General features: G+C 37.2%; 1 protein-coding gene across 4 annotated transcripts in view; it reads left to right on the top strand.

Annotated features, from left to right (window-relative positions):
• The window catches only part of PATJ (PATJ crumbs cell polarity complex component), a 345,818-nt gene that overhangs the window by 128,527 nt on the left and 193,015 nt on the right, over nucleotides 1-24,276 (top strand). For all 4 annotated transcript variants that reach the window (XM_075998871.1, XM_075998878.1, XM_075998885.1 and 1 more), the window contains 3 exons: nucleotides 4,033-4,143; nucleotides 8,247-8,324; nucleotides 19,491-19,590. In XM_075998871.1, the coding sequence (XP_075854986.1) occupies nucleotides 4,033-4,143; nucleotides 8,247-8,324; nucleotides 19,491-19,590 (289 nt within the window). The remainder of the gene's footprint in view (nucleotides 1-4,032; nucleotides 4,144-8,246; nucleotides 8,325-19,490; nucleotides 19,591-24,276) is intronic.

Here is a 24,276-nt window from a genome sequence, read left to right on the forward strand (position 1 = left end):
GAGGAGGAGAAAGAGAGTAAAAGATAACTTAAAAACTTTTTAGTTTCAAGAATCAAAGGTAGAATTTCCATTTACTGAGATGTGGAAGACTTCGGGAAGAGCAGATTTGGGGAGATGAGTTTTGGGTGTGCTAAGTTTAAGGTGCCCATGTGACATCCATGTAGATGCAATAGGCAGTTAAACAAATGAAGAGCTCTATATCCTTGCTAAATTTTTCCTCCCTGAGTTTTAGTTAGAGGTGTGTTTGTCTCTTATTGCAATTATGGGTCTGCTCATTATTCTTTGTGATTCTGTTTTTCCTGTATGTATTAAAGTTTTTGTTGTTAGCTACATAGAACTTCATATCTCTTTAGTGATTTGTTTTTGGTAGTAGGTAGTTTTTCTCTATTCCTATTAATTACTTTTCGCCTTACATTCTATTTTGTTAATATTGGTAATCCTGCTTTCTTTTAGTTAGTAATTTACATGGTACGTTTTTTTAAATTCGTTCTTTTTCACTATTCTTTGTCATTTTGTTTTAGTTGTAGTTTTTGTCAGCAACATACAACTGCATTTGCTTTTTTGAAATCTAAATTGATAATTAAGTAAATAAGTGACATTAATTCATCTTTTACTTTGATTACTGATTTATTTGAACTTAATTTTTAAATATTCATTTTGCATTTTGTTTTATCTGTTCCTCTCAAGTTTGTATTTTGAAATACTTACAGATCCATAGAGAGAAATTACAAAGGAATGTATAGGAAAGTCCCATGTACCCTTCCCTCAGGCTCCCTGAATGTAAATATCTTACACAACAGTACTGCAATATCAACACTAAGAAATTGACATTGGCTCAATCCATAGAGTTTATTCAGATTTCACCAGTTATGCATGCATTCATTTGTGTGTGTTTGTAGCTCTATACAATTTTATCATGTGTAAAACCTTGCATGTGCACCACCACATTGAAGAGACTCAACTGTATCATTACCACAAAACTTCCCTTCCCCTCCCTCCTCTATCCCTAACCTCTGGCAACCACTTACCTGTTTCTCCATGTCTGCAATTATGTTATTTCACAATTGTCACATAAATGCAATTATGTATTATGTATCTTTTTGAGATTGCCTTAAAAAAAGAAAATCTCAGCATGATTTTTTTGAGGTTCATTCAATTTGTCCTATATGAGTAGTTGTCTTAGTCCATTCAGACTGCTATAACAAAATACCATAAACAGAAATTTATTTCTTACTGTTCTGGAGGCTGGGAAGTCCAAGATCAAGACCTTGGCAGATTGGTGTCTGGTGAGCACCTGCTTTCTGATTCATAGATGGTGCCTTTTTACTATATCCTCACGTGGTAGAAAGGATAAACTAGCTCTCTTGGGCCTCTTTTATAGGGCCACTCTTATTTTATAAAGCCACTCAATCCCATTCTTGATGGCAGAGCCCTTGTTACCTAGTCACATCCCGAAGGCTCTACATCCTAATACCTTCACCATGGGGGTGAAGATTTCAACATATGACTTTTGGGGGGACACATACATTCCAACTATATATAGCAACACCTACCGTTCTCTGATATGGAAGTACCAGTTTGTTTAACATTCACCCGTTGAAAGATACTTGGGTAGTTAGAGTTATTGGCTATTACAAATAAAGCTGCTATAAATATTTATATACAAATTCCCGAGTGAAAATAAGTCTTCATTTCCCTGGTATAAATACCCAAGAATGTAATTACTGGGGTTTATGGTAAGTCCATTTTTAGTTTTGAAAAGAGCTGTAAAACTTTTCCTGAGTGTCTATACCATTTGACATTCCACCTGGCAGTGCATGAGTGATTCAGTTTCTCCACGTTCTCACCAACATTTTCCTTTTACTCTCGTACTCAACACAGAACGCTGCTGTGACCAGACGTGGGTTTCCCCCACACACACACCCACCAGTTCTCCAGTGGACACCAATAGGGTGTCTTATAATTTGGTTCAATTCTGACACTATGTACCTGGAGTCAGTGTCAGATCCCACAGGTTGGGGACTCAGTTGCACAAAGCTGGCCCCACTGCAGATGCCAATCACAGGTAGTAGATGTTGCCTATACTTCTGACCAACCAGCTACAAACAGGTTCCCACAACCCTCTTTTTGGATTTGACTAATTTGCTAGGACAGCTCACAGAATTCAGTGGAACACACTTATCAGTTTATTATTAAGGATATTACAAAGGATATAGATGAACAGGCAGATATAGAGATGCATAGGACAAGGTGAGGGGTGTGTGGAACTTACGTGCCCTCTCTAGGCGCACTACCTTCCTGGCACTTCCACGTGTTCAGCAACCATAATCTTACAGTCATTTAGGAATTTTTCCAGAGCTTCATCTCCAGCCCCCACCCCCCTTTCCTTTCCCACCTCTCTGAGTGGGGGGCTGAAAGTTCCAACCCTCTAATTCTCTAATCACTTGGTCTTCCTGGTGGCGGGCCCCCTCCTGAAGCTATCTAAGAGCTCTACCCTAAGCTACCTCATTATCACAAACTCAAGTGTGATCTGAAAGGGGCTTTTATGAATAACAAAAGACACTGCTGTCGCCTAGGAAATTTTAAGGGTTTTAGGTACTCTGTGATTGGAACAAGGGCAAAGACCAAATATTAACATATATCATATCATATCACAGGCATTCACATCCAAGCCCCAGAGCTTCTTGTGCACTCACTTTTCTCCTCAACCTGTTCACCTTCAGGGGGCTGATCACTCTGTCATTCCCTTGCATATGCTCCCAACCCTTCTAATCCTCCTTCCTTTCACTGAATTTATCTGGGAGAACCACACTCTAGGTAAGAGCAATTCTGCTTATTCCAGGTCTCTGGCATGGCTGGAGAAAGTAGCATCTGAAATTCATGACCCACCTTCTCACGTGGGTATTTAGTTCATCCCTGCTGTCCTATAATATTCCCCTAGTCTCCTACTTTTATAGGTAGCTATTAATATTTCAAATCTCCTAATCCTCTTTTTTTCCAGTCTTACTCTGAGTTTATGGTCCTAGTTTCAGGTTTTATTGGGAAAATAGAGGCTGTCAAAGGGAACTTCCCCTTGCTTCCTGTTCGTACCAGTCTTTTAACTGCATCTCTAACAACAGAGGAAGTAGATTTGTGCTTCTCTCTAAAGCCAATCTCGTGTGCAGCAGAAATCATTTCTTCTTGACTGTCCAAGGATATTGCTCTTACAGTTGTCACTTCTCTCCTTCCTCATCCATTTTTTTTTCTCTCCACTGCATCATTATTACTGTAATATCTTCTATCTAAAAAACTCCTTGATCCTACATCACTCGCTACCTTCGTTCTTATTTCTTTGGTCCTCTTATAGCAAAGTAGTAGCCACAGATTGTCACTGTCCACTGACTGTAGACCACCCCAACGTTTACCAAGGCTTTGTTACATTATAGGTTTGAAAAATTAGTTATGTTAAATAGGTTTAGGAAATACAGAGTGCTCTTGGAGATTTATGGGCATGTTAGCAAGTTAGATTCTCTGAGAGTCCTATAATGAGAAACCCAAATTTGCTGAACATAGAATACTTTTAGTAAAAGAACCTGTGCATTATTTTTTGTGCTTCTTTTTTAACACAATTTGAGTAATGTTAAACTACTCATTTGTGATAATAAGCAATTTGCTTAAAATATCATTCCTCTCAGTTGAATGGAGAGATAAAAGTACATAGAGATTCCTTCCTCCCTCCTCCCCAGTCCCACTCATCTTAAGGTTCTGTTACTGACTGAGTTACCTGTTTGGGGTAATTATGCTTAACCAGGGCTGTTGTTATTAATATATTTGTCTTGGTTACTTTTCTTGAAGGCAAAACATTTTCTTTGAACATATTCTCCAAAAAACAGCAAAGCTTTTTTATGGTCCAATCTTATTTTCCTCTGGCTGTAGTCTAATTCATTAGACTCTGGCTGCTCTCATAAGTAGATAATACACATAAACTTTGAATTAACCTATCCACCACATCTAGTGCCTTTCTAATTGAAATAAATTGCTTCTGTGTTTTAGGTGTCTGGAGTGGATTTGCAGAACGCCTCCCACAGAGAAGCAGTTGAGGCCATTAAGAGTGCAGGAAACCCTGTGGTGTTTGTTGTCCAGAGCTTGTCACCCACTCCAAGAGTAAGTTTTAGTTCATATTTTCAAAAAGTTTAACAATATTCTCTATACCTGTCGACCAAGCTTTGCTTCTAAGTATTTTATATATATATATTTTCATTGTTATTCAGTTATACCATTACTTAGAAAAGTATTAGCTACATTAAAAACTTAGTCATTAACTTCAGTTTCCCATTTTTTTCCTCGAATTTTGATCTGCTGGTCAAATTTGAGTCATTATGGTACGTGCTGGGGTAAGTCACAGGCTGTGGCATTAAACAGACCTTTTTTCGACTGCTTGATTTCCTAGATCAGCTTTGCTAACTTGGAGACAACTTACTTAACTTTTCTGAGCCAGTTACTTTGTTTACAAAATACTTTGAACATAAGGTCAGATATCAAAACATTATAGAGATACTATCAATTGTTCTGTGTTTATTAAAAGCATGTAAAAATACAAATGTGTTGACATGTTATATATTGCTGTGTGCTCTAAAGTTGGAGATTCCAAATTTTTAAAAAAAGCAGTATTTCATCAAAATTTTCTTCTGTAATTAATTACTCCTTCGATATAGATTTGAAACTCTGATATGAAGATGCCACTGGCAGGATGTGTATTTTATATTGCAATGTGCAGCAGAAATGTCACCCTTAAATCCTTTAACTGGAAGCAATATTATTTTTCTTTATAATGGAAGATAGCTGTTCCAAACAGTACATATGAACAGTAGAAAAACTTTGTTTACTTTTAAAAAGTGTTTGCTTTTCAGTATAGTTATGTAATGCTTTCCAACCTTTTGAATGTCAAGGCACACAGAAAATAATATTTGTACAGCAAACTGTGCAAAGAGGTGGTTGGCTGGGGACATGGATGTGATGTTTCCGCATACTTGGAGCCTGCCCGTGCACAGTGGGCTACAGCCTCCATCCCTCCTGGCCACCTCTGCTGTGTGGCGCTGCAGTGCAGTGCAGTGCCTTCCATTCTTAACACTGTGTTTGCACCATCAAGACTAATTGAGAGAGGTGAACTGAATAAAGTCCTCTCATTTTCATGAAATTTGAAATTCAATAAGAATGTTTGGAATCCAGTTTTTCACTCTTGTAATATTGTGAGGATGTAACTGAGGCCATCAATTTTATTTCTGGAAACTGAGTTCAGTAGGAAAATTGGCCAAATTAGTCTTTGCCAAATTATACTTCCAAATCAACAATTTTGAGCGAGAATGAGTCAATCAAATTATACATTTATGCAGCCAGCTGTGAATGCCCTGCCAAAAAAATATTCAAAGCATTTAATTAGATTTTAAAGTCAACCCAAAAGGCCAGGCTTTCAGTACAGCCTTTGCTAGCGAGCTGAGGTAGATGCTTTTGCTTGGATAGCATGAACAGTGCAATTTCTTTCAATGTCTCTTCAGCATCATGCCATATCATGCCACGCTCAAAAGTCACTTACCCTCTGTGTAGTGTAACAGACTGCCACGTGGTGCTTTCAGTTCATCAAGCACTGATCTGTCTGTGGTCCTAGCCAAGGGAGCATAATCCACTGGTGGTGTTAATTACTCTGCCCATGACTTGTTCCATTTTCAACTTTGCTTTTAGTGCAAAGCGATTCTTATTGCGTGAGGCAAATGAGAAAGAAAAATCAAGTTTCATATCTTTGCAAGTAGTCCTGATCATCCAGGAACAGAAAATACAGGCAATGCTTAATCGTTTTTGTCTAGTCTGCCTTAAATTTTGAACTTTCCTTGAAACCCCAAAAGAAGTCATTTCCTAATGTCGTGCCCTTCAGAGGGCCAGTGTCTACAAGTGCCTTGGTCACACACAAATCCCCAGCACCAGGAACTGAGTGGTGTAGTGTTTAGACGTGTGCATCACCAGCTGCTTCGGGAGCATCACCAATACAGTACCTTTTTAAGCTTCCTTTGACTTTCTCAGTTAATAGTTGCAGCGTGTTGGAAAAACGTGTGTATCCACTTAGATTTGCTTGGCCAATGATTGTTTGAGAGTAGGACCCATAGAAAGTTTCTATGCCAAGGTAATTTTTTCCACTTAATAGCATAACTGCATTTCACAGAAGCAGCACTCATTTTTTTCCCCATGTTTAAAAACAAATCCTTTTGAAATTAAGTTATCTCTTCACCTCATTAAGTTTATAATCCTGTGTTGTTTTCTTTCTTCCTATATTCCAGTTCTACTTCCTAATACCATTGGTCTATAATGGCATCTAATTTTTTTGGACACATGCATATTTTGCATGTTAATCATATAAGACTATCTTTACTTGGATAAGAAATATTCTGTCTTCTAGTTTTATTTTTTTTGTTGTTTTGTTTTGTTTTGTTTTTTTGACACCGAGTCTCGCTCTGCTGCCTGGGCTAGAGTGCATGGCATCAGCCTAGCTCACAGCAACATCAAACTCCTGGGCTCAAGCAATCGTCCTGCCTCAGCTTCCCGAGTAACTGGGACTATAGACATGTGCCACCGTGCCCGGCTAATTTTTTTTTATATGTATATTTTTTAGTTGTCCAGCTAATTTCTTTCTATTTTTTTTTTTAGTAGAGATAGGATCTCGCTCTTGCTCAAGCTGGTCATGAACTCCTTAGCTCAAATGATCTTCCTAGCACCCCAGAGTGCTAGGATTACAGGCGTGAGCCACCACACTCAGCCTATCTTCTAGTTTTCTAAAAGATGTAGTATTATTGAGTATTTTGTCTTCTAAATTTTGCTAATTATATGCTTACAGAAATATATTTCTCTGCTACTTGAAAAACGGTGGAAACATTATGAGTGGCAAATGACATTCTGCCCTGTCCCAAAGCTTCTACTATTTAGCACCCGCTGGTTTTTCCATGGTAGAAAGTAGGCGTAGTGTGCACAGATAGCTTCATTTGTCGGGGAGGCAAAGTGTTACAGAATTCATTAGAACGAGAAACACGTGCCTATAGACGTGCCAGTCTTTGAACTATGACTGAGGTTGTTGTGTATATTCAATAGAGATATAATGCCTCTTCACATAGGAAGCACTGGATATATGTTAATGTATCATTATTGTTTTTACTTAAATGAAACATTTCTGAGACTTTCTCATTCTAAAATTATTTTTTTATATTCTATATTAAAAATGAAGAAATTTATTCTTAAATTACATTTATAGAGAAGTAGATTTCTTGTTTTGTTTTTAATTATCTCTAGGCAGCCAATCCTTTAATTTTCTGAGCAAGGATATTTATTATATTTTTTAATCTTCATGTCTGTATCAGATCTTATACCAGGATTATTTGTGTTAGTCATTTTGAAGAACCTTAAAGAAAATCACTAAAAATTTCATAATTTTCTAAGATGTTTATAGATAGTTTTATAAAAAGAAAGTTAGTCAAAAATTAATCTGTGTTGTTGACACCATTAAGAATTAAAATTGGTTGGTCCAAGTACGGTGGTGTTTACAACTAATTGATCACAACCAGTTATGATTCCTTTGTTCCTTCTCCACTCCCACTGCTTCACTTGACCAGACTTTAAAAAAAAGAATTAAAATTATTTTTTTGAAACTGAGCTGCTTCATTGGTTTATAAACATTTATTGAGCCAACTATGTATTAGACCCTTTGGGAGCACCAGGGAAATAGTGAAAAGTAACACTAGGTTTCTGCTCTCATTGAGCTTATTCAGTAGTAAAAATATACTTGTAATCCATGCTTATGTTAACAGTGATAGTGAAATATTTATTGAGTGATAAATAGGGTAAATCTGTCAAATAAATGAGTTACCTTATGTTTTAGGAATTAATTTAGGTCACCCCTAAAACTTTATCTTGCAAAATGAGATGTTTAGATGACAGTTAGTATTGTAACCTTCTTCATCTTCACCTCTGGACCCCCATACAAATGTGTGAATTGATATGCCCTCATGGCATATATATAATTTTATATTTTAGGCCTATATATCTTTTCAGATTTCCCAAGTTTTATTGTTTGCCTTAAATTGTACTTCTCATATCTTTACTGTTCAGATAAAGTTACATAGTTAGGTAAGATTTTAGCTGTTTGAAAAAATATGTTAAGAAATGTAATGATTATGGCATTTAACCTTTTGCTTTTCCTCCTCCTGCCCCTTTTTGTGTGATGGTAGGTCATTCCTAATGTGCACAGCAAGGCCAACAAAATTGCCAATACCCAAGACCAAGGCACCCAAGAAAAAAAAGAAAAGGTAACTTGAACCTCTCAAGCTTTTAAAAAATGTTTTCGATTTCTTTTTGCATATCTGAGCTGTACTTAATAGAAATGGTTTTTTGATGAGTGTCAATGTAGAAGTACTGTATTTGTAAAATTTCCTTCTTGTGAACATAATTGGTTCTCATCAGAATGAAGGCCAGAAATCTGGTGAAGCATAGGTACAAAAATACTATTATTATAAAGGACCAGTGAGCTAGTGACATCTGTATGTCTCTTTCCTGTTTAGTGGGGCTGGCTGTTAGTCCATTCCCAGAACATGCCTCTCACACTCTGAGACTTTGATCTTGCTGTTCTCTCAGCCTGGAATGGAAGTCCATTTCCCACATTGCTCTCCCATAAGAATCCTTTTCATAGGCCGGGCGAGGTGGCTCATGCCTGTAATCCTAGCACTCTGGGAGGCCAAGGCGGGCGGATTGCTTGAGATCAGGAGTTCGAAACCAGCCTGAGCAAGAGCGAGACCCCGTCTCTACTATAAATAGAAAGAAATTAATTGGCCAACTAATATATATAGAAAAAATTAGCTGGGCATGGCGGCACATGCCTTGTAGTCCCAGCTACTCAGGAGGCTGAAGCAGCAGGATTGCTTGAGCCCAGGGGTTTGAGGTTGGTGTGAGCTAGGCTGACGCCACGGCACTCACTCTAGCCTGGGCAACAAAGTAAGACTGTGCCTCAAAAAAAAAAAGAATCCTTTTCATCCTTCAAGGACCAGATCAAGGTCATCTCTCCTGAAAAAACTTTCCTTACTGTCAATCAAAATTCATCACCCATTCCTATTTTGCCACCTTTATTCTAGTAGAATTTGTTGACTTAAAAATTATTTTAAGATAAAGTGTTGGATAGGGATGAATTTTCATTTTTGTCCTATGAAGAGACCTAATTGTTCCACTGTTTTAAAATAGGACCTCTTTTACCCACTGATTTGCTGTGTGACTGTGTCATATCTCAGGTTTCTGAGCCTCCGCTTTGTTTTATTTGGTCTATTCCAGCACAAGTGCTGCACTATCTGAATTATTAAAGTCTAATAATAAATCTTGTTTCCCAGTAGAGCAATTTCTTTTATATATTTCTCCTTCTTTAGAAATGTCTTACCTATTTGTGTCCTTTTTCTTTTCTGTATAAGTTTAGAATCAGCTTGTTAAATTCCACAAAAATCCTTTTTGAGATTTTGATTGGAATTGTATTGAATCTACAGATTAATTTCTGATGTTGAGACTTTAAACCATTAACATGGTGTATTTTTCTATTTTTTAAAATCTTTTTATTTCTTTCAATTAATTTTTATAATTTTCTTCAGAAAAGTATTGTGAATCTTTTGATATATCCTAGATACCCTTATATTTGATGTTGCTATTAATATTAAATGATGTCTTTTTTTTTTAGTTGCACATATTCATGGAATACATATGATATTTTGATACAAGCATACAATGTGTAATGATCAAATTAGAGTAACTGAGATATCCATCACCTCAAGCATTTATCATTTCTTTTGTATTAGGAACATTCCAATTTCACCTTTTAGTTACTTTGAAATATACAATAAATTATTGTTAACTATAGGCGCCCTACTGTGCTACCAAATACTAAATCTTATTCCTTCTCTCTGATTGCATATTTGTACCCATTTATCAACCCTTTTTTATCCTACCCTCCCCACTATCCTTCTAAGCCTCTGCCACCACTACTCTACACTATCTCCATAAGTTCAATTGTTTAAAAATTTCCACATATGAATGAGAACATACAATATTTGTCTTTCTGTGCCTGGACTAACATAATGTCCTCCAATTCCATCCATGTTGTTGCAAGTGACAGAATTTCATTCTTTTTTATAGCTGAATAGTATTCTATTGTGTGTGTGTACCATATTTTCTTAATTCATTCACCTGTTAATGGACATTTAAGTTGATTCCATATATTGGCTATTGTGAGATATCTCTTTCACTTGCATTTTTTTGTTTGTATCTAGTGTGTAGACATAAAATTATATATCTTTATTTGATGTCTTGTGACATTATTCTCTTAGGACATAAAATAATCTAGTGCGGAACGTTGGGGAAAATGTTGCAATAAAAAAATCTTTCATCAGGTTACTACCTAAAAATAAACTGATTAAATCTTTCATGCAGAGCCTTCTAGTGTCTTTGTATATGTGTTGCATAAACATGTGTAAAGAATTTTAATTAGAATACGAATCTCAAAATCTAGTATTATGTTTGTAGATTTTTATTTTTGAATTTTCTTTATAGGTAATAATAAACACTTTAGGAAAAGGCAGTTTTTCATTTTCCAATCTTTTTTATTTCTTGTTTTATTGTATCTGCTAAGACCTCCAATACTATGTATAATAGAAATAATGATAGCTAACATTCTTGTCACTTTTATTCCTGACATTTAAGTAAAAACTTTTAATATTTCACCATTGAATATGATATATGCTGTAGATATTTGTAGATAATCCTTCACGTAAAGGAAATATTTTCTTTCATTCCTACTTTGCTAACAATTTTTACCATGAATGGCATTGGCATTGAATTTTATCATATGTGTTACCTGCATCCACTGAAATAATTATATGTAAGGGAGTATATGTATAAATTTTTTTTCTCCTTGAATTCCTTAATGTGATAAATTATATTAATAGATTTCAGGATATTGACCCAATCTTGAATTCCTGGATTAAACTTAATTTGGTCATGGCTGAGCGCAGTGGCTCACATCTGTAATCTCGGCATTTTGAGAGGCTGGGGCAGGAGGATCGCTTGAGGTCAGGAGTTTGAGGCCAGCCTGAGCAATACAGTGAGACCTAGTCTCTACAATACAGTTAAAAAATTAGCCAGGCATGGTGGAACATGCCTGTAGTCCTAGCTAGTCAGGAGGCTGAGGCAGGAGGATCACTTGAGCCTAGGAGTTGGAGGTTACTGTGAAGTGAGTGATGATGCCACTGCACTGTAGCCTGGGCCATGGAGCAAAATGCTATCTCAAAATAAATAAATATCAATTTGGCCATGATTTTTTTGCCCTTTGCTAGTATTATATCTTTTAGAATTTTTGCATCCATGATCATGAATCAGATTTGCCTGGGATTTTTCATTTATGTGCTGTCCTGTCTGGCTTTGGTTATGGTATACTACTAAAATTAATTGTATGAGTATTTGTTCTTTTCAGTTCTCTGAGAGTTTATGTAAGATGGTAATTATCAATTCCTTCACTGTTTGCTCAAACTAGCCTATGCAGCCATTGTGGGCCTGTGTATTCTGTGTGGGGAAAATACGAAATACTGATTTAGTTCTTTAACAGTTATTGAACCATTTAGATTTTCTGTTTCTTCTAGAGTCATTTTTGGTCATTGACTTTTTTCTAGGAATACCAATAACACCTAAGTTTTTTATATTTGTTGATATAAAACTGTTAATATATTCTCTTTTATCATCTCTGCTCCATCCTTTTTGTTCTTTTGCATTCTGAATATAGTTAATTATTTGCCTTAGCTTTCCTTGATTAATCTTGAAAATAGTTTTTTACTTGTTTTTGAAGAATTAACTTTTGAACTATGTTAGTCTTACTTACCCATTCTATCTTTTTTTCTGCTTAATTAATTTTTTTCTCATCTTGCCTTAATTCTTTTTTGGATTTATTCTCCTCCCCTCAATCCCCCAAATAATCTTTAGTTGGGTGCAGAGTTTATTAATTTTAAATCTTCTGTCTTTTCTAAAATAATCACTTAAGACTATGGTTTTTTTTTTCTAAGTCCCTGTTTACTGCATTCTAAGATTTTAAGTTGAATTTCTGTTGTTAAGTACTAAGGTTTTTGTTTTTGTTTTTTTAGCTCCCAACATGATTTCTTTTTTACCCAAAATTTATTTAGAAATATATTTTTAAATTTCTGTATTAATTTTGAAAAATATTTTTTGGTTATTATTTTCTAACTAATCTCAGTTATAATCAGAGATTCTTTGCAATATTAATTCTTTGACATTGGTAGAGAGTTTTTTATGGCCTAGTACATAATCAGTTGTTGTAAATGTTCTATTTGTGATTAAATTGGTTATTCTATATGTAGCTATTGGTACAGGTTTTTATAAAAAGTTATTAGGTCAAACTAATGTATTCAGATATTTTACATACTCAACTTATTTTTTATTAGCATAACTTAATGATTGCTCATTTTGATGGTAAAATTTGTCTATTTTCTCACGTGGTTTTCAGTTTTTATTTTATGTGTTTTCAAGTTAATTTATTAAGTGTGTCCAAGTTTAAAACTTTTCTATCTTCCTGGGAATTCAACTTTATATTAATATGTAGCAGTATTTAGTAATGCCTTAACATCTATTTCATCTAGTATCACTGAAACCATGCTGCCTTTCTTTTTGTTTTTGGTTTGGAATATTTTGAACAACTCACATAAAATGAGTTCAGGTCTCCAATCTTTGTAAGTCTGGACTTGTATGGGATTCTCAGGGAACATATTTTTCTCTTCCATCTCAAGCTAAGAACAAGGTTAGGAAATATATTCTGTGATCAGAATTTTGGTTTTTTTGTTTTGTTTTGTTTTTGAGACAGAGTCTTGCTTTGTTGCCCAGGCTAGAGTGAGTGCCGTGGCGTCAGCCTAGCTCACAGCAACCACAAACTCCTGGGCTCAAGTGATCCTACTGCCTCAGCCTCCTGAGTAGCTGGGACTACAGGCATGCGCCACCATGCCCGGCTATTTTTATCTATATATATTAGTTGCCCAATTAATTTCTTTCTATTTATAGCAGAGACGGTGTCTCGCTCTTGCTCAGGCTGGTTTCAAACTCCTGAGTTCAAGCAATCCACCTGCCTCGGCCTCCCAGAGTGCTAGGATTACAGGCGAGGTTTGTTTGTTTGATTTTTTGTTTTTATCTTCATCCATTGCAGATAAAAAGGATTTTTACCTTTTTTTTTCCTAACAGGGGGAAACCTGCAATAAATGAAGAAATTTGTTAGAAGAAATTAATTAGAAAACAAGCACATAGGAAAACTTTAATTACAGACATATACATGGAGGCCAGTCAAGACACTGAATCCTCCAGGATTTGGGAGGAAGGTTGTTGAGAAGGATAAGGAAAAGTAACAGTAGGTTGTTTACCAAATTACAGGATTATTTAACCTGGTTGGCCACTGTCTTCGAGTTAACATCTTAATCACAAACATATTCAGATTACCGGTAGCACATACTGGGTGATCAGGATTCTGTGACAACTGTTAATAAACACAGATAATGTGTAGCTTCCTAAGGACTGTGGTTATTGCTTGCAGAAGTGCTAGTTAGGTACAGATTGCAGGCAATTACTTGCAGAGTTCTTTCTCAACCTTTTAGAGGTACAGGCTTTATTTTCACAGATGGGGGTTTGGAAGAGTGGTATTTTTAGTTCAACTTTTCACCTTGCTTGGCCTCAAGGGGTCACTTGGGACTCGTTAAATCCTTAGGTCTCATTAGATAAAAATGAGTAGATACTATATGATTATGTTGATATAAAAGTCTAGAAAATACAATCTGTAGTGATAGAAAGCACATTAGTGGTTCCCTGGGAAAGGGGTGCCAGGGGGAAAGGTGGGGAGAGGCATTAAAAAGAGGCATAAAGAAACTTTTTGGGGTGATGGTTATGTTCATTATATTGATTGTGGTGATAAATTTAAATTGTATACTTTAAAATGTGTGCAGTTTTTTTAATATATCAATCCTACCTCATTATATTGCAATAAAGCTTTCAAAGATAAAAATTCCCTGCCCTCCTGGAGCTTGCATTCTAGTGGGGCAAGGCAAACAAGATAGAATGCAGCAACTACAACTTTAAAGCAATTTGGGGACCAGGTATGGAGACCCACAAAATGTGACCTCTGGAAAGGACTGGAATTTAAGCTTCATGAGAGCAGGTACCTCCTCTGGTTCATTTTTACTCTATCTCCATTGCCCAGAGTGCTCTCTGGCACCATACATATTTGTTGAATGCATAAAGAATCCTAAAAACTAGACAAGATCTCTGGCTTTAGGTCACCAAGGATTGCCAGGTGCCCTGTAGGCAAATGCCACCTTCCACTGCTCCACTAAGCTGCCTGATTTGGGATTTATGGTTGTTTCTGGCCTCAGTCACATGTCATAAAAACACTTTTCAAAATTTAGTCTGACATTTTTTACATGGTTAAGATGGATTTCTCCGAATATTTAATCTACCCTGTTACTGGAATTTTGTCGATTCATATGTTGATTCAAATATCTGAACATTCATCACATGTTTATTGGAAACCATAGTGAGCCAGTTAATGTACAACAGTCTGGGGCTAAAACATAAAAAAAAAATAGACAAGGTATCACTCTGTGGGGACAATAAACACCACATAGATTAATAAACTGGTTACTAATCCAGCTACTTTTGGAATAATACAATGTAATCAATTCAGAAAAATTCCGTATAACATCCCAGGAAGGAAAAAGGCAGATGTATGATTCTTACCAACTTTGGCCTGTTCCATTGAGCAAAACTGAATTTTAATACATAGCAAGGATATTCGCATTCAGTAAAAATCCAGTAGAAGCCCAGTAATACCAAAAGTCAATGAATATCTGTTTAGCTGAGTTCTTTCTCACAGAGAAAAACAACTGTTAAGTTAACGTTGCAATAGAAGAAATCAGAATCTACAGGTCCACTACAAGATGGTGTTTCATTGGTTGCAGAATGCTCTTTATTGTATTAGTTTCTCTGAAATTACATCGTAGGTGCCAAGCATCGCACTACATTCCGGAATGACAAAGCGCCTTCACCCTAAGAGGTGCATAGATGAGGGCGGCATGTTGTGAAATAAACAGAAGTGTAATGAGTATGATAATAGAAACGTGCCCGGGGTGCTGTGGAAGCATACCCTTTCCCAAGTCAGGAGGGCAAATGATGACTAATCTCTCTCTTTAAAAATTATTATCATTAAAAGTATTAATGGGCCGGGCACAGTGGCTCACGCCTGTAATCCTAGCACTCTGGGAGGCTGGCTGGTGGATTGCTCTAGGAAAGGAGTTCGAAACCAGCCTGAGCAAGAGTAAGACCCCATCTCTACTATAAATAGAAAGAAATTAATTGGCCAACTAATATATATAGAAAAAATTAGCCGGGCATGGTGGCACATGCCTGTAGTCCCAGCTACTGGGGAGGCTGAGGCAGCAGGATTGCTTGAGCCCAGGAGTTTGAGGTTGCTATGAGCTAGGCTGATGCCATGGCATTCACTCTAGCCTGGGCAACAAAGTGAGACTCTGTCTCCAAAAAAATCAAAAAACAAAAAAAAGTATTAATAATTTTTTCATGCATTACTTTCTACTTATTGCAAAAGCAATACATGTTCTCTAGAATTACCAACAACAAGGGAGACAGAAATCACCTGAAACTCATTCCTAGCAGATGTCTATGTCTGCCTTGAGATCATTCACATTAAAAAAAGAGATAGAAAAAGAGTGACTAAAAAACTAACTAAAAAATAAGAAAATTCAGTCTACGGGTCTTTTTTTTTTTTTTTTTGAGACAGAGTCTCACTTTGTTGTCCAGGCTAGAGTGAGTGCCATGGTGTCAGCCTAGCTCACAGCAACCTCAAACTCCTGGGCTCGAGCGATCCTCCTGCCTCAGCCTCCCGAGTAGCTGGGACTACAGGCATGCGCCACCATGCCCGGCTAATTTTTTCTATATATTTTTAGTTGGCCAATTAATTTCTTTCTATTTATAGTAGAGATGGGAGCTCGCTCTTGCTCAGGCTGGTTTTGAACTCCCGACCTCAAGTAATCCGCCCGCAAGTAATCCGCCCGCCTCCGCCTCCCAGAGTGCTAGGATTACAGGCAGTCTGCGGATCTTAAGTCTCTAATTTTGTTCTGTTTTGCCTCCATTCAGTATTTTCCAACCAGTTTTTCATTATGTAGAATGTTAACAGATAGGCAATCAGGATTCATAGAAATACTAATATTAACGACAGGTTCATAACAACTCTGGTGTTTTCTTTTTGAATTTTTCTTCAGTGTTACTTCATGTATTCTCTTTCTTCAAGGGGCTGTGGACACTATGTATAACGGGGAGAGTCGTTACTAGAGAAGTAGTCCTCTACTGTTAGTTACCTTCATTTTCTTTTCCAGTACTACCCAACGAAAATGTTGTCTACAAACCAGTGGCCTAGTATATCAGAGACAAAAGCATAGAATTAGAAATAAAAAAACAGAGAAACTATCAAAAAGGCAAAGTTCTGTTGCCACTTGGAATTTACTGTGGGGGGATAAAAAAATCATGGAAATGGGCTTAAATAGCTCATGAATTGCATATCTGAGACATCACAGTTTAATTGGTTCTGGTAGGTTGAGCATCTCAGTGGGACCTCTAAAACTGTCAAAGTATAATTTAAGCCGGGCGCGGTGGCTCACGCCTGTAATCCTAGCACTTTGGGAGGCCGAGGCGGGCGGATTGCTCAAGGTCAGGAGTTCGAAACCAGCCTGAGCGAGACCCTGTCTCTACCAAAAATAGAAAGAAATTAATTGACCAACTAAAAATATATATACAAAAAATTAGCCGGGAATGGTGGCACATGCCTGTAGGCCCAGCTACTCGGGAGGCTGAGGCAGTAGGATCGCTGAGCCCCGGAGATTGAGGTTGCTGTGAGCCAGGCTGACGCCATGGCACTCACTCTAGCTTGGGCAACAAAGTGAGACTCTGTCTCAAAAAAAAAAAAAAAAAAAAGTATAATTTAAGAAAAAAACAAAAAAACACAACTCAAAATTATGCAAAATGTGCAGGTTCCAGGTATTTATTTAACTCATTATTAAGGGAACCAACAAGATGGTAAGCCTGGCTCAGAGAGAATGGAAGAGAGTGAAATATTTGTAGTTGCAGAAAGAAAGAATGCTTAATATTCAAATTTAGATACCAAACTGGTTAATGTCTTATAGGGCAATGAAACAGTAACCTTTCAAGTTGTCTTTTCTATTTTTTAATTTTTAATTAAGTTATTTTTTAAGAGACAAGGTCTCAGTCTGTTTCCCAGGCTGGAGTGCAATGGCATGATCATAGCTCATTGCAACCTCTAACTTCTGGGCTCAAATGATCCTCCTGCCCCAGCCTCCTGAATAGCTGAGACTTGCAGGTATGCGCTACCAAACCCAGCTAGTTTTTAAATTTTTTATAGAACGGGGTCTTTCTATGTTACCCAGGCTGGTCTTAAACTCCTGGCCTCAAATGATCCTCTGGCCTCAAGTGACCCTTCCATCTCAGCCTCCCAAAGTGCTGGGATTATAGGTGCGAGCCACTACACCTGGCCTAAAGTTACCTTTTCTGTAGGACTAAAATCCTTTATATCTCTACCAGGCAAAACTAATACATAATGCTATTGAACAAGAATAATTTGCATCACTGTCATTTTTCTAAAAGTTAATGCATCAGGGAACCCAAGCAGCATGAGTGATGACCAATTGTTTAGTCATTCAGCAAATAGTTAAGGGAGATCTACTTTGTGCCAGGACTATTCTCAGAGTTGAGGATACCACAGAGTCTGTTTTGTTCTCTGCCCCCATGGAGGTCAGAATCACCTGGCCTGTTGTATATCCCTTGCTCCAGTCTTGTTGGCAGCTTGGCCTTATCCACACCCCATGTGCAGCAGAACGATGCCCCAGGTATCCAGCCGTCCACATTCCAACTGTAGGGAGACCAGGACATGCTAACTGTGTATTCTTTTCAAGAGAATCAGTAAAAGTTAATTAAATAAGTCAATTGTGTTTTTTCCCCTTAAATTAAAAAAAAAAGCTACTAAGGAGAATTTCTATCTTTTAATATGAAAGAGATAAAAATATTATCTAAATCTCTAAATATTTAAACTCTGGCCATCTTTGTTCTGAGTATTGTCTTTGATATAGAATATCCTGGTTCCGAGGAAAAGGTTTACTGTAAAGTATTCATTGGCCTTTGCTCTTCATTTCACTCGCTTCTAAGTTTTTTCAACTTTAAGAGACACAGTGATCACATTTCTGTTTTGCCCTGTTGCTTAATAAGCATTTTTTATTTGGCATCTTCTCCTTCCGTCATCACTCTTGCCTTTTATTGATATTTGGATTTTCTACAAATGTATATAGTTACTGCTTTGGTTTGACATTATCTTAAGTAAATACGGGCGTGTGTTTTCTTTTATGACTCCCAAATAGTGTTTTCTGTTTTGGAGGAATTTATTACATGCCTGCTTTCTGTAATGGACCAGTCTCCATCCACTTACTGAAGCGTATCCTGCCATTAGTGGTTTTGTCATATAAAGCATAATTGAATGTACTTTATTGAAATCCTGTAGCATAATCCAGTTATATTGGTTTTTTGTGGAGTGCTTGGGTATATCGGCTCCTATTCTTCTCAGCAGCTTGGATCTCTCCGTAAAGTTTGGCATGTTTTATTTTTCTCATCATTCAAGAAAATGTCTTCGTTCTATGAAGGTAATCTGATCATGGAGTTTTTTCTACTTTAATTGTGTATATAAAGCAAATATTGATGTTTTGTATCATTTGGTATGTAAATTGAAAGCATACTTATGCAGAAATAATTATCACAAGCATTTCTCTTTTTAAAAACATTAAGATGTGCGTTGACCATCAATAAATTATAAATGAATACCTTCTCAGCTGGAAAATCTTGGTATTTCAAGTATTTTTTTTTTAAGAATGAAATCTGTAACCTCTACAATTGAAAAAAATTCAAAATTGAAGATTTGTAGAATTACTACATTGGGTATTTTTTACTTTTAGGTTTATTTTAAAGATATCCTTCATTTGAATTATTTGGTTAATATCAAAGAAAATTAAGGCTCCACAGTACAAAGAAGAAATACATAGCAGGCTTTCTCACTGGGGAAAGTAATGCATTCTTTTAGGTAGATCAACAGTCTTAAAAGCTGTGCTTTCGAATTCCTGTCTTCTGCATTAGTATATTTACATCATAGAGTCGTTTTTATATATTGCATAGGTATAGAGGATAAATTGTATTTTTTTATCATACCTCATGATTTGACTGCAGTTGGGTACAGTTAAAATATTTTCAGATTATCTTTTTATGCTTTTTGTCATCGAAGAAGAGGATTGTACAAAAGCAGTTAACACTGCTCTCAAATTTTGCATTTTCAGAGGCAAGGAACTGCTCCACCGCCGATGAAGCTGCCTCCTCCTTATAAAGCTCCATCCGAAGACAGTGATGAAAATGAAGAAGAGTATGCATTTACTGACAGTAAGTTCCTTTTTACTCTTCAGGGTAGATGCAGAATTTATTAAATTATGCTTTAATGACTGTTGTAAAGTATGAAAAATTATAGGGCTATGGATTCTTCAAAAATGTGCATGAACATATGCTAAAAAGAAAATCTATATGTTTGAAACTTGTGGCTTTCTATCCTAAGCTTTTCTCTTTGACATTGATAGAATACTGAAGGAAGCTTTTGTTGTATACTGTTTTTGCTATATTCCCTCCTAATTGTCCTATTTGGTTGTGAGTACAGAAATTCCAAGAAGTCCTTGAAATTGGAATTTGACCCTTAATAATCCAAGTTGGATATAGATGTCAGCTCTTGATTACTTGTCTTACTTAAAGGGATATTGATGTTGCTAATGAAAAATTATAGAAGGCCCATCAAGTTATTTGGAATTCATTTCATGATTTTCTTTTGCATTAGCTGAATCAAATATAAATTCATACATATATTTAATGGAGGCTTTATTCAAAAGAATTTGCATTTCTTTTATGTGTGTACAGTATATGTAGTTAGACCTGATTGCTGGTATATTTGGATTTTCTTTTGGGAGTGATGAAAATATTTTAAAATTAGATATGGTGACGGTTGTATAATTTATGAATATGCTAAAAACCACTGACATGCATTTTAAATGGGTGAATTTTATTGTATGTGAAATATATGTTTCTTTTAAAAAATGTTTCCCTTTTTACAATGTAGAAAAGGAATTTGATATAGAAATTGAAAGAGTTGAAATTCTACCTCTAGTGCTTCCTAGAGGGTGACCTTACGTATGCTCTCTTCTATAAAAAGAGCATAATAATGGTACCTAGTACATAGGATTTTAGTGAGGATTGAAATAAGGTAATAAGGCCTTTAACCTGCCACATAGTAAGTTGTCAGCAAGTATTATAGCTCTTACTGTTGTTAATCATTATTAACTTTATATTTTTCTAAATATAATAAACATATAAATAGAAAATATAAAAATAAATTTAACTTTATAATAAGTTAACTTTGTAAAAGCTTGATCTGTACTTTGTGATTTTACAGAGCCTCCCTCATGCATTATTTTCTTTATTTATTCAAAAAATCTTTGTTGAATACCATCCACTTTTTAGTAACAGTGTTGAGTCTGCTGTGAAATAAATAAAACACATCTCCTTTATTCTTGGTGGAGTCATTAGTCTGGAAGAGAGAATACGAAGGCATGGGAACAAAATTTGATAAGTGTGCTGTAGCGCTTGGTTCTCAACCTCTTTTTGGAGAGCTACAGATGATGGATACAGTTGATATGTGTGTGCAAGTGTGTAATATACTTCCTTGTTCTGATGTAGATGTTAGGGTAACTGAAGCAGAATGGGAATAGACTTCTTGATTATTCATAATTTCTAGGGTGCTAGAAAACCAACGTTTGCCTAGTTATTAGGAAACCTCCTGTATGTGTGCAGCTAAGAGTATGTTCTAATCTTAGTTCTACTTCTTAGTAGTTGTGAGTTCTTGGATGAGTCATTTAACCTCCTCATGATTCACACTTGCTTATCTATAAGGGGACATGGGGATGTCTTACAATTATCTGCCTCATAGGACTGTTGTGACAAGTAGAGAAGAAAAAGCATTTGAAGAGCCAAGTATAAGAATTGTGAAACCTAGTAATACTTTGGTTACTTACCATGTGCCAAGCATTGTTCAAAAGTCTTTACATACATTATAAACTCAGTCAACATGAGGTCTCTAATTATACAATAAGGAAATGGGCTCAGGGAAATTAAGGAATGTATCCAAAGTCACATAGCTAATAGTGGAAATGGGGTTCAAACCCAGGCACACTGACTCCAGAGCCCGTACCATCATCTACACTTGCTGTTACTTAAACCCCATTACTCTAGCTGAAATAGGTACAGAGTGATTTGGGGTTCTCTTGTGAATATAACTTTTATGCCATAAGATAGGCAGAGTAGCAGCATCCTCCCCAAAGTTACAATCTCACATGCACAGACACATGTACACGGTGCCAGTAGGACTCAGGAAGGACAATGATTTACACTGAATACAGGAAAAAAATCTGCCATTTAAGTCATTCTCTAACTATAACACAATACGTTTCACACATTCTCCAGGAAACCTGTTTGGGCTGTGTATATGACTTTCCTGTCCGTTCATTTTGCTCCCTAATTTCCTTCCCAACGTATGTTCCCTTCTCATTTTATATCCTACTGAACTTACTGTTAAACTTCTCCACAAGAGTTTGCACTATATGGGGGTATTTGTTAGATAGTTCATATTTAAAATTCACGTGAATCTCACTCTGGGAGGCTGAGGCGGGCGGATTGCTTGAGGTCAGGAGTTCGAAACCAGCCTGAGCAAGAGCGAGACCCCGTCTCTACTATAAATAGAAAGAAATTAATTGGCCAACTAATATATATAGAAAAAATTAGCCAGGCATGGTGGCACATGCCTGTAGTCCCAGCTACTCCAGAGGCTGAGGCAGGAGGATTGCTTGAGCCCAGGAGTTTGAGGCTGCTGTGAGCTAGGCTGACGCCACGGCACTCACTCTATCCTGGGCAACCAAATGAGACTCTGTCTCAAAAAACAAAAAAACAAACAAACAAACAAACAAATAAAATGTTGGTTGCAACTCAGTTTATTTCATGACCAGCAAGTGAATTACAACCTTCATTACAAAAAACATTATTCTAAGGCCGGGCGCGGTGGCTCACGCCTGTAATCCTAGCTCTCTGGGAGGCCGAGGCGGGCGGATTGCTCGAGGTCAGGAGTTCGAAAAAACATTATTCTAGATCAGTGGTTTTCAAACTTCAGTGAGCATCAGAAGTACCCGGAAAGCTTGTTAAAAAATTAATTGATAGGCCCCCCCCACCCCCAATTTCTGATTTCTTATTTTTGGGTGGACCTGGTAATTTGCATTTCTAGTGAGTTCCCAGGTGATTCTGATACTTCTGATCCATGGACCAAACTCTGAAAACTACTGTCTAGATCTGCGGTCCCCAACCCCCTGGCCGCAGACCAGTACTAGTCGGAGGCCTGCTAGGAATTGGGCCACACAGCAGGAGGTGAGTGGCAGGCAAGGAATTGAGCTTCATCCGTATTTACAGCCACTCCCCATCTCCTTATGCATCGCTGCATAAGCTCCGCCTCCTGTCAGATGAGCTGTGGCATTAGATTCTCATAAGAGCATGAGTCCTGCTGTAAACTGTGCATGCGAGAGATCCAGGTTGCGAGCTCCTTAGGAGAATCTAATGCCTGATGGTCTGAGGTGGAGCTGAGGCGGTGATGCTAGTGATAGGGAGTGGCGGCAAATATAGATTATCGTTAGCAGAGAGGTGTTGTGATCGCACAATAAATGTAATGTGATTGGATCATCCCAAAACCATTTGCCTCACCCCTGGTCCATGGAAAAATTGTCTTCCATGAAACCAGTCCCTGGTGCCAAAAAGGTTGGGGACCACTGGTCTAGATGGTATTTAAAGTCACTGGAGCTGATGAGTTTACTTAGGAATAGTGTATAGCCTGCAACAAGATGCAAGCTCAGCACCTGCTTCAAGAGCCAGCAAAAAAGCATTCTAGTGTAAGAACACTTCCAGGAGATTGTGGCATTATGTAGTTTGTGAGAAAAAAAAAAAAGTGTTTCAAGAGGGCTTCTGTCACTGAACTGCAGTGGACAACTAACTGTGGAACGCTGCTGAGAGGTTGGAGGAGGTTGGAGACATAAAAGTAACCATTGAATTTAGCAATAAGGAATTGATGAGTAAGAAGAGAAAGAGGATACTTGATACAATAACCATAGTAATTATCATTCAGATTATTGTAAGAATTATTAATGTATGTTACAACCAATATAGAAAGTGTGTTGGCCGGGCGCGGTGGCTCACGCCTGTAATCCTAGCTCTCTGGGAGGCCGAGGCGGGCGGATTGCTCGAGGTCAGGAGTTCAAAACCAGCCTGAGCAAGAGCGAGACCCCGTCTCTACTATAAATAGAAAGAAACTAATTGGCCAACTAATATATATAGAAAAAAAATTAGCCGGGCATGGTGGCACATGCCTGTAGTCCCAGCTACTTGGGAGGCTGAGACAGAAGGATCGCTTGAGCCCAGGAGTTTGAGGTTGCTGTGAGCTAGGCTGACGCCACGGCACTCACTCTAGCCTGAGCAACAAAGCGAGACTCTGTCTCAAAAAAAAAAAAAAAAAAAAAAAAAGAAAGTGTGTTATGTAATAGGCATTTATATTTTAGATCACTTAACTTGCATAATGGAACATATTTCATCCTGCTATCTAATTATCATAAGAAGTCTAATAACTATCCATTGAACAAAAGTCGCTTGAATTTTAAGAATTAAGAAACAGGACCAGGGGCAGTGGCTCACACCAGTAATCCTAGTGCTCTAGGAGGCCACCATGGGAGTATCGCTTGAGGCCAGGAGTTCAAGACCAGACTAAGGCAAAAGTGAGACCCTGTCTCTTCAAAAAATAGAAAAATTAGCCAGGCATGGTGGCACACCTGTAGTTCCAGCTATGCCTGAATTCTGGAGGCTGAGGCAGGGGGGTCACAGCCCAGGAGTTTGAGGTTGCAGCAAGCTGTGATGACACCACTGCACTCTAGCCTGGGTGACAGAGTCAGATTGTGTCTAAAAAAAAGAATTAAGAAACAATGTACTTCATCAGTGCTT

This window comes from Microcebus murinus, chromosome 2, assembly GCF_040939455.1.
Source record: "Microcebus murinus isolate Inina chromosome 2, M.murinus_Inina_mat1.0, whole genome shotgun sequence".
Lineage (NCBI taxonomy): Eukaryota > Metazoa > Chordata > Mammalia > Primates > Cheirogaleidae > Microcebus > Microcebus murinus.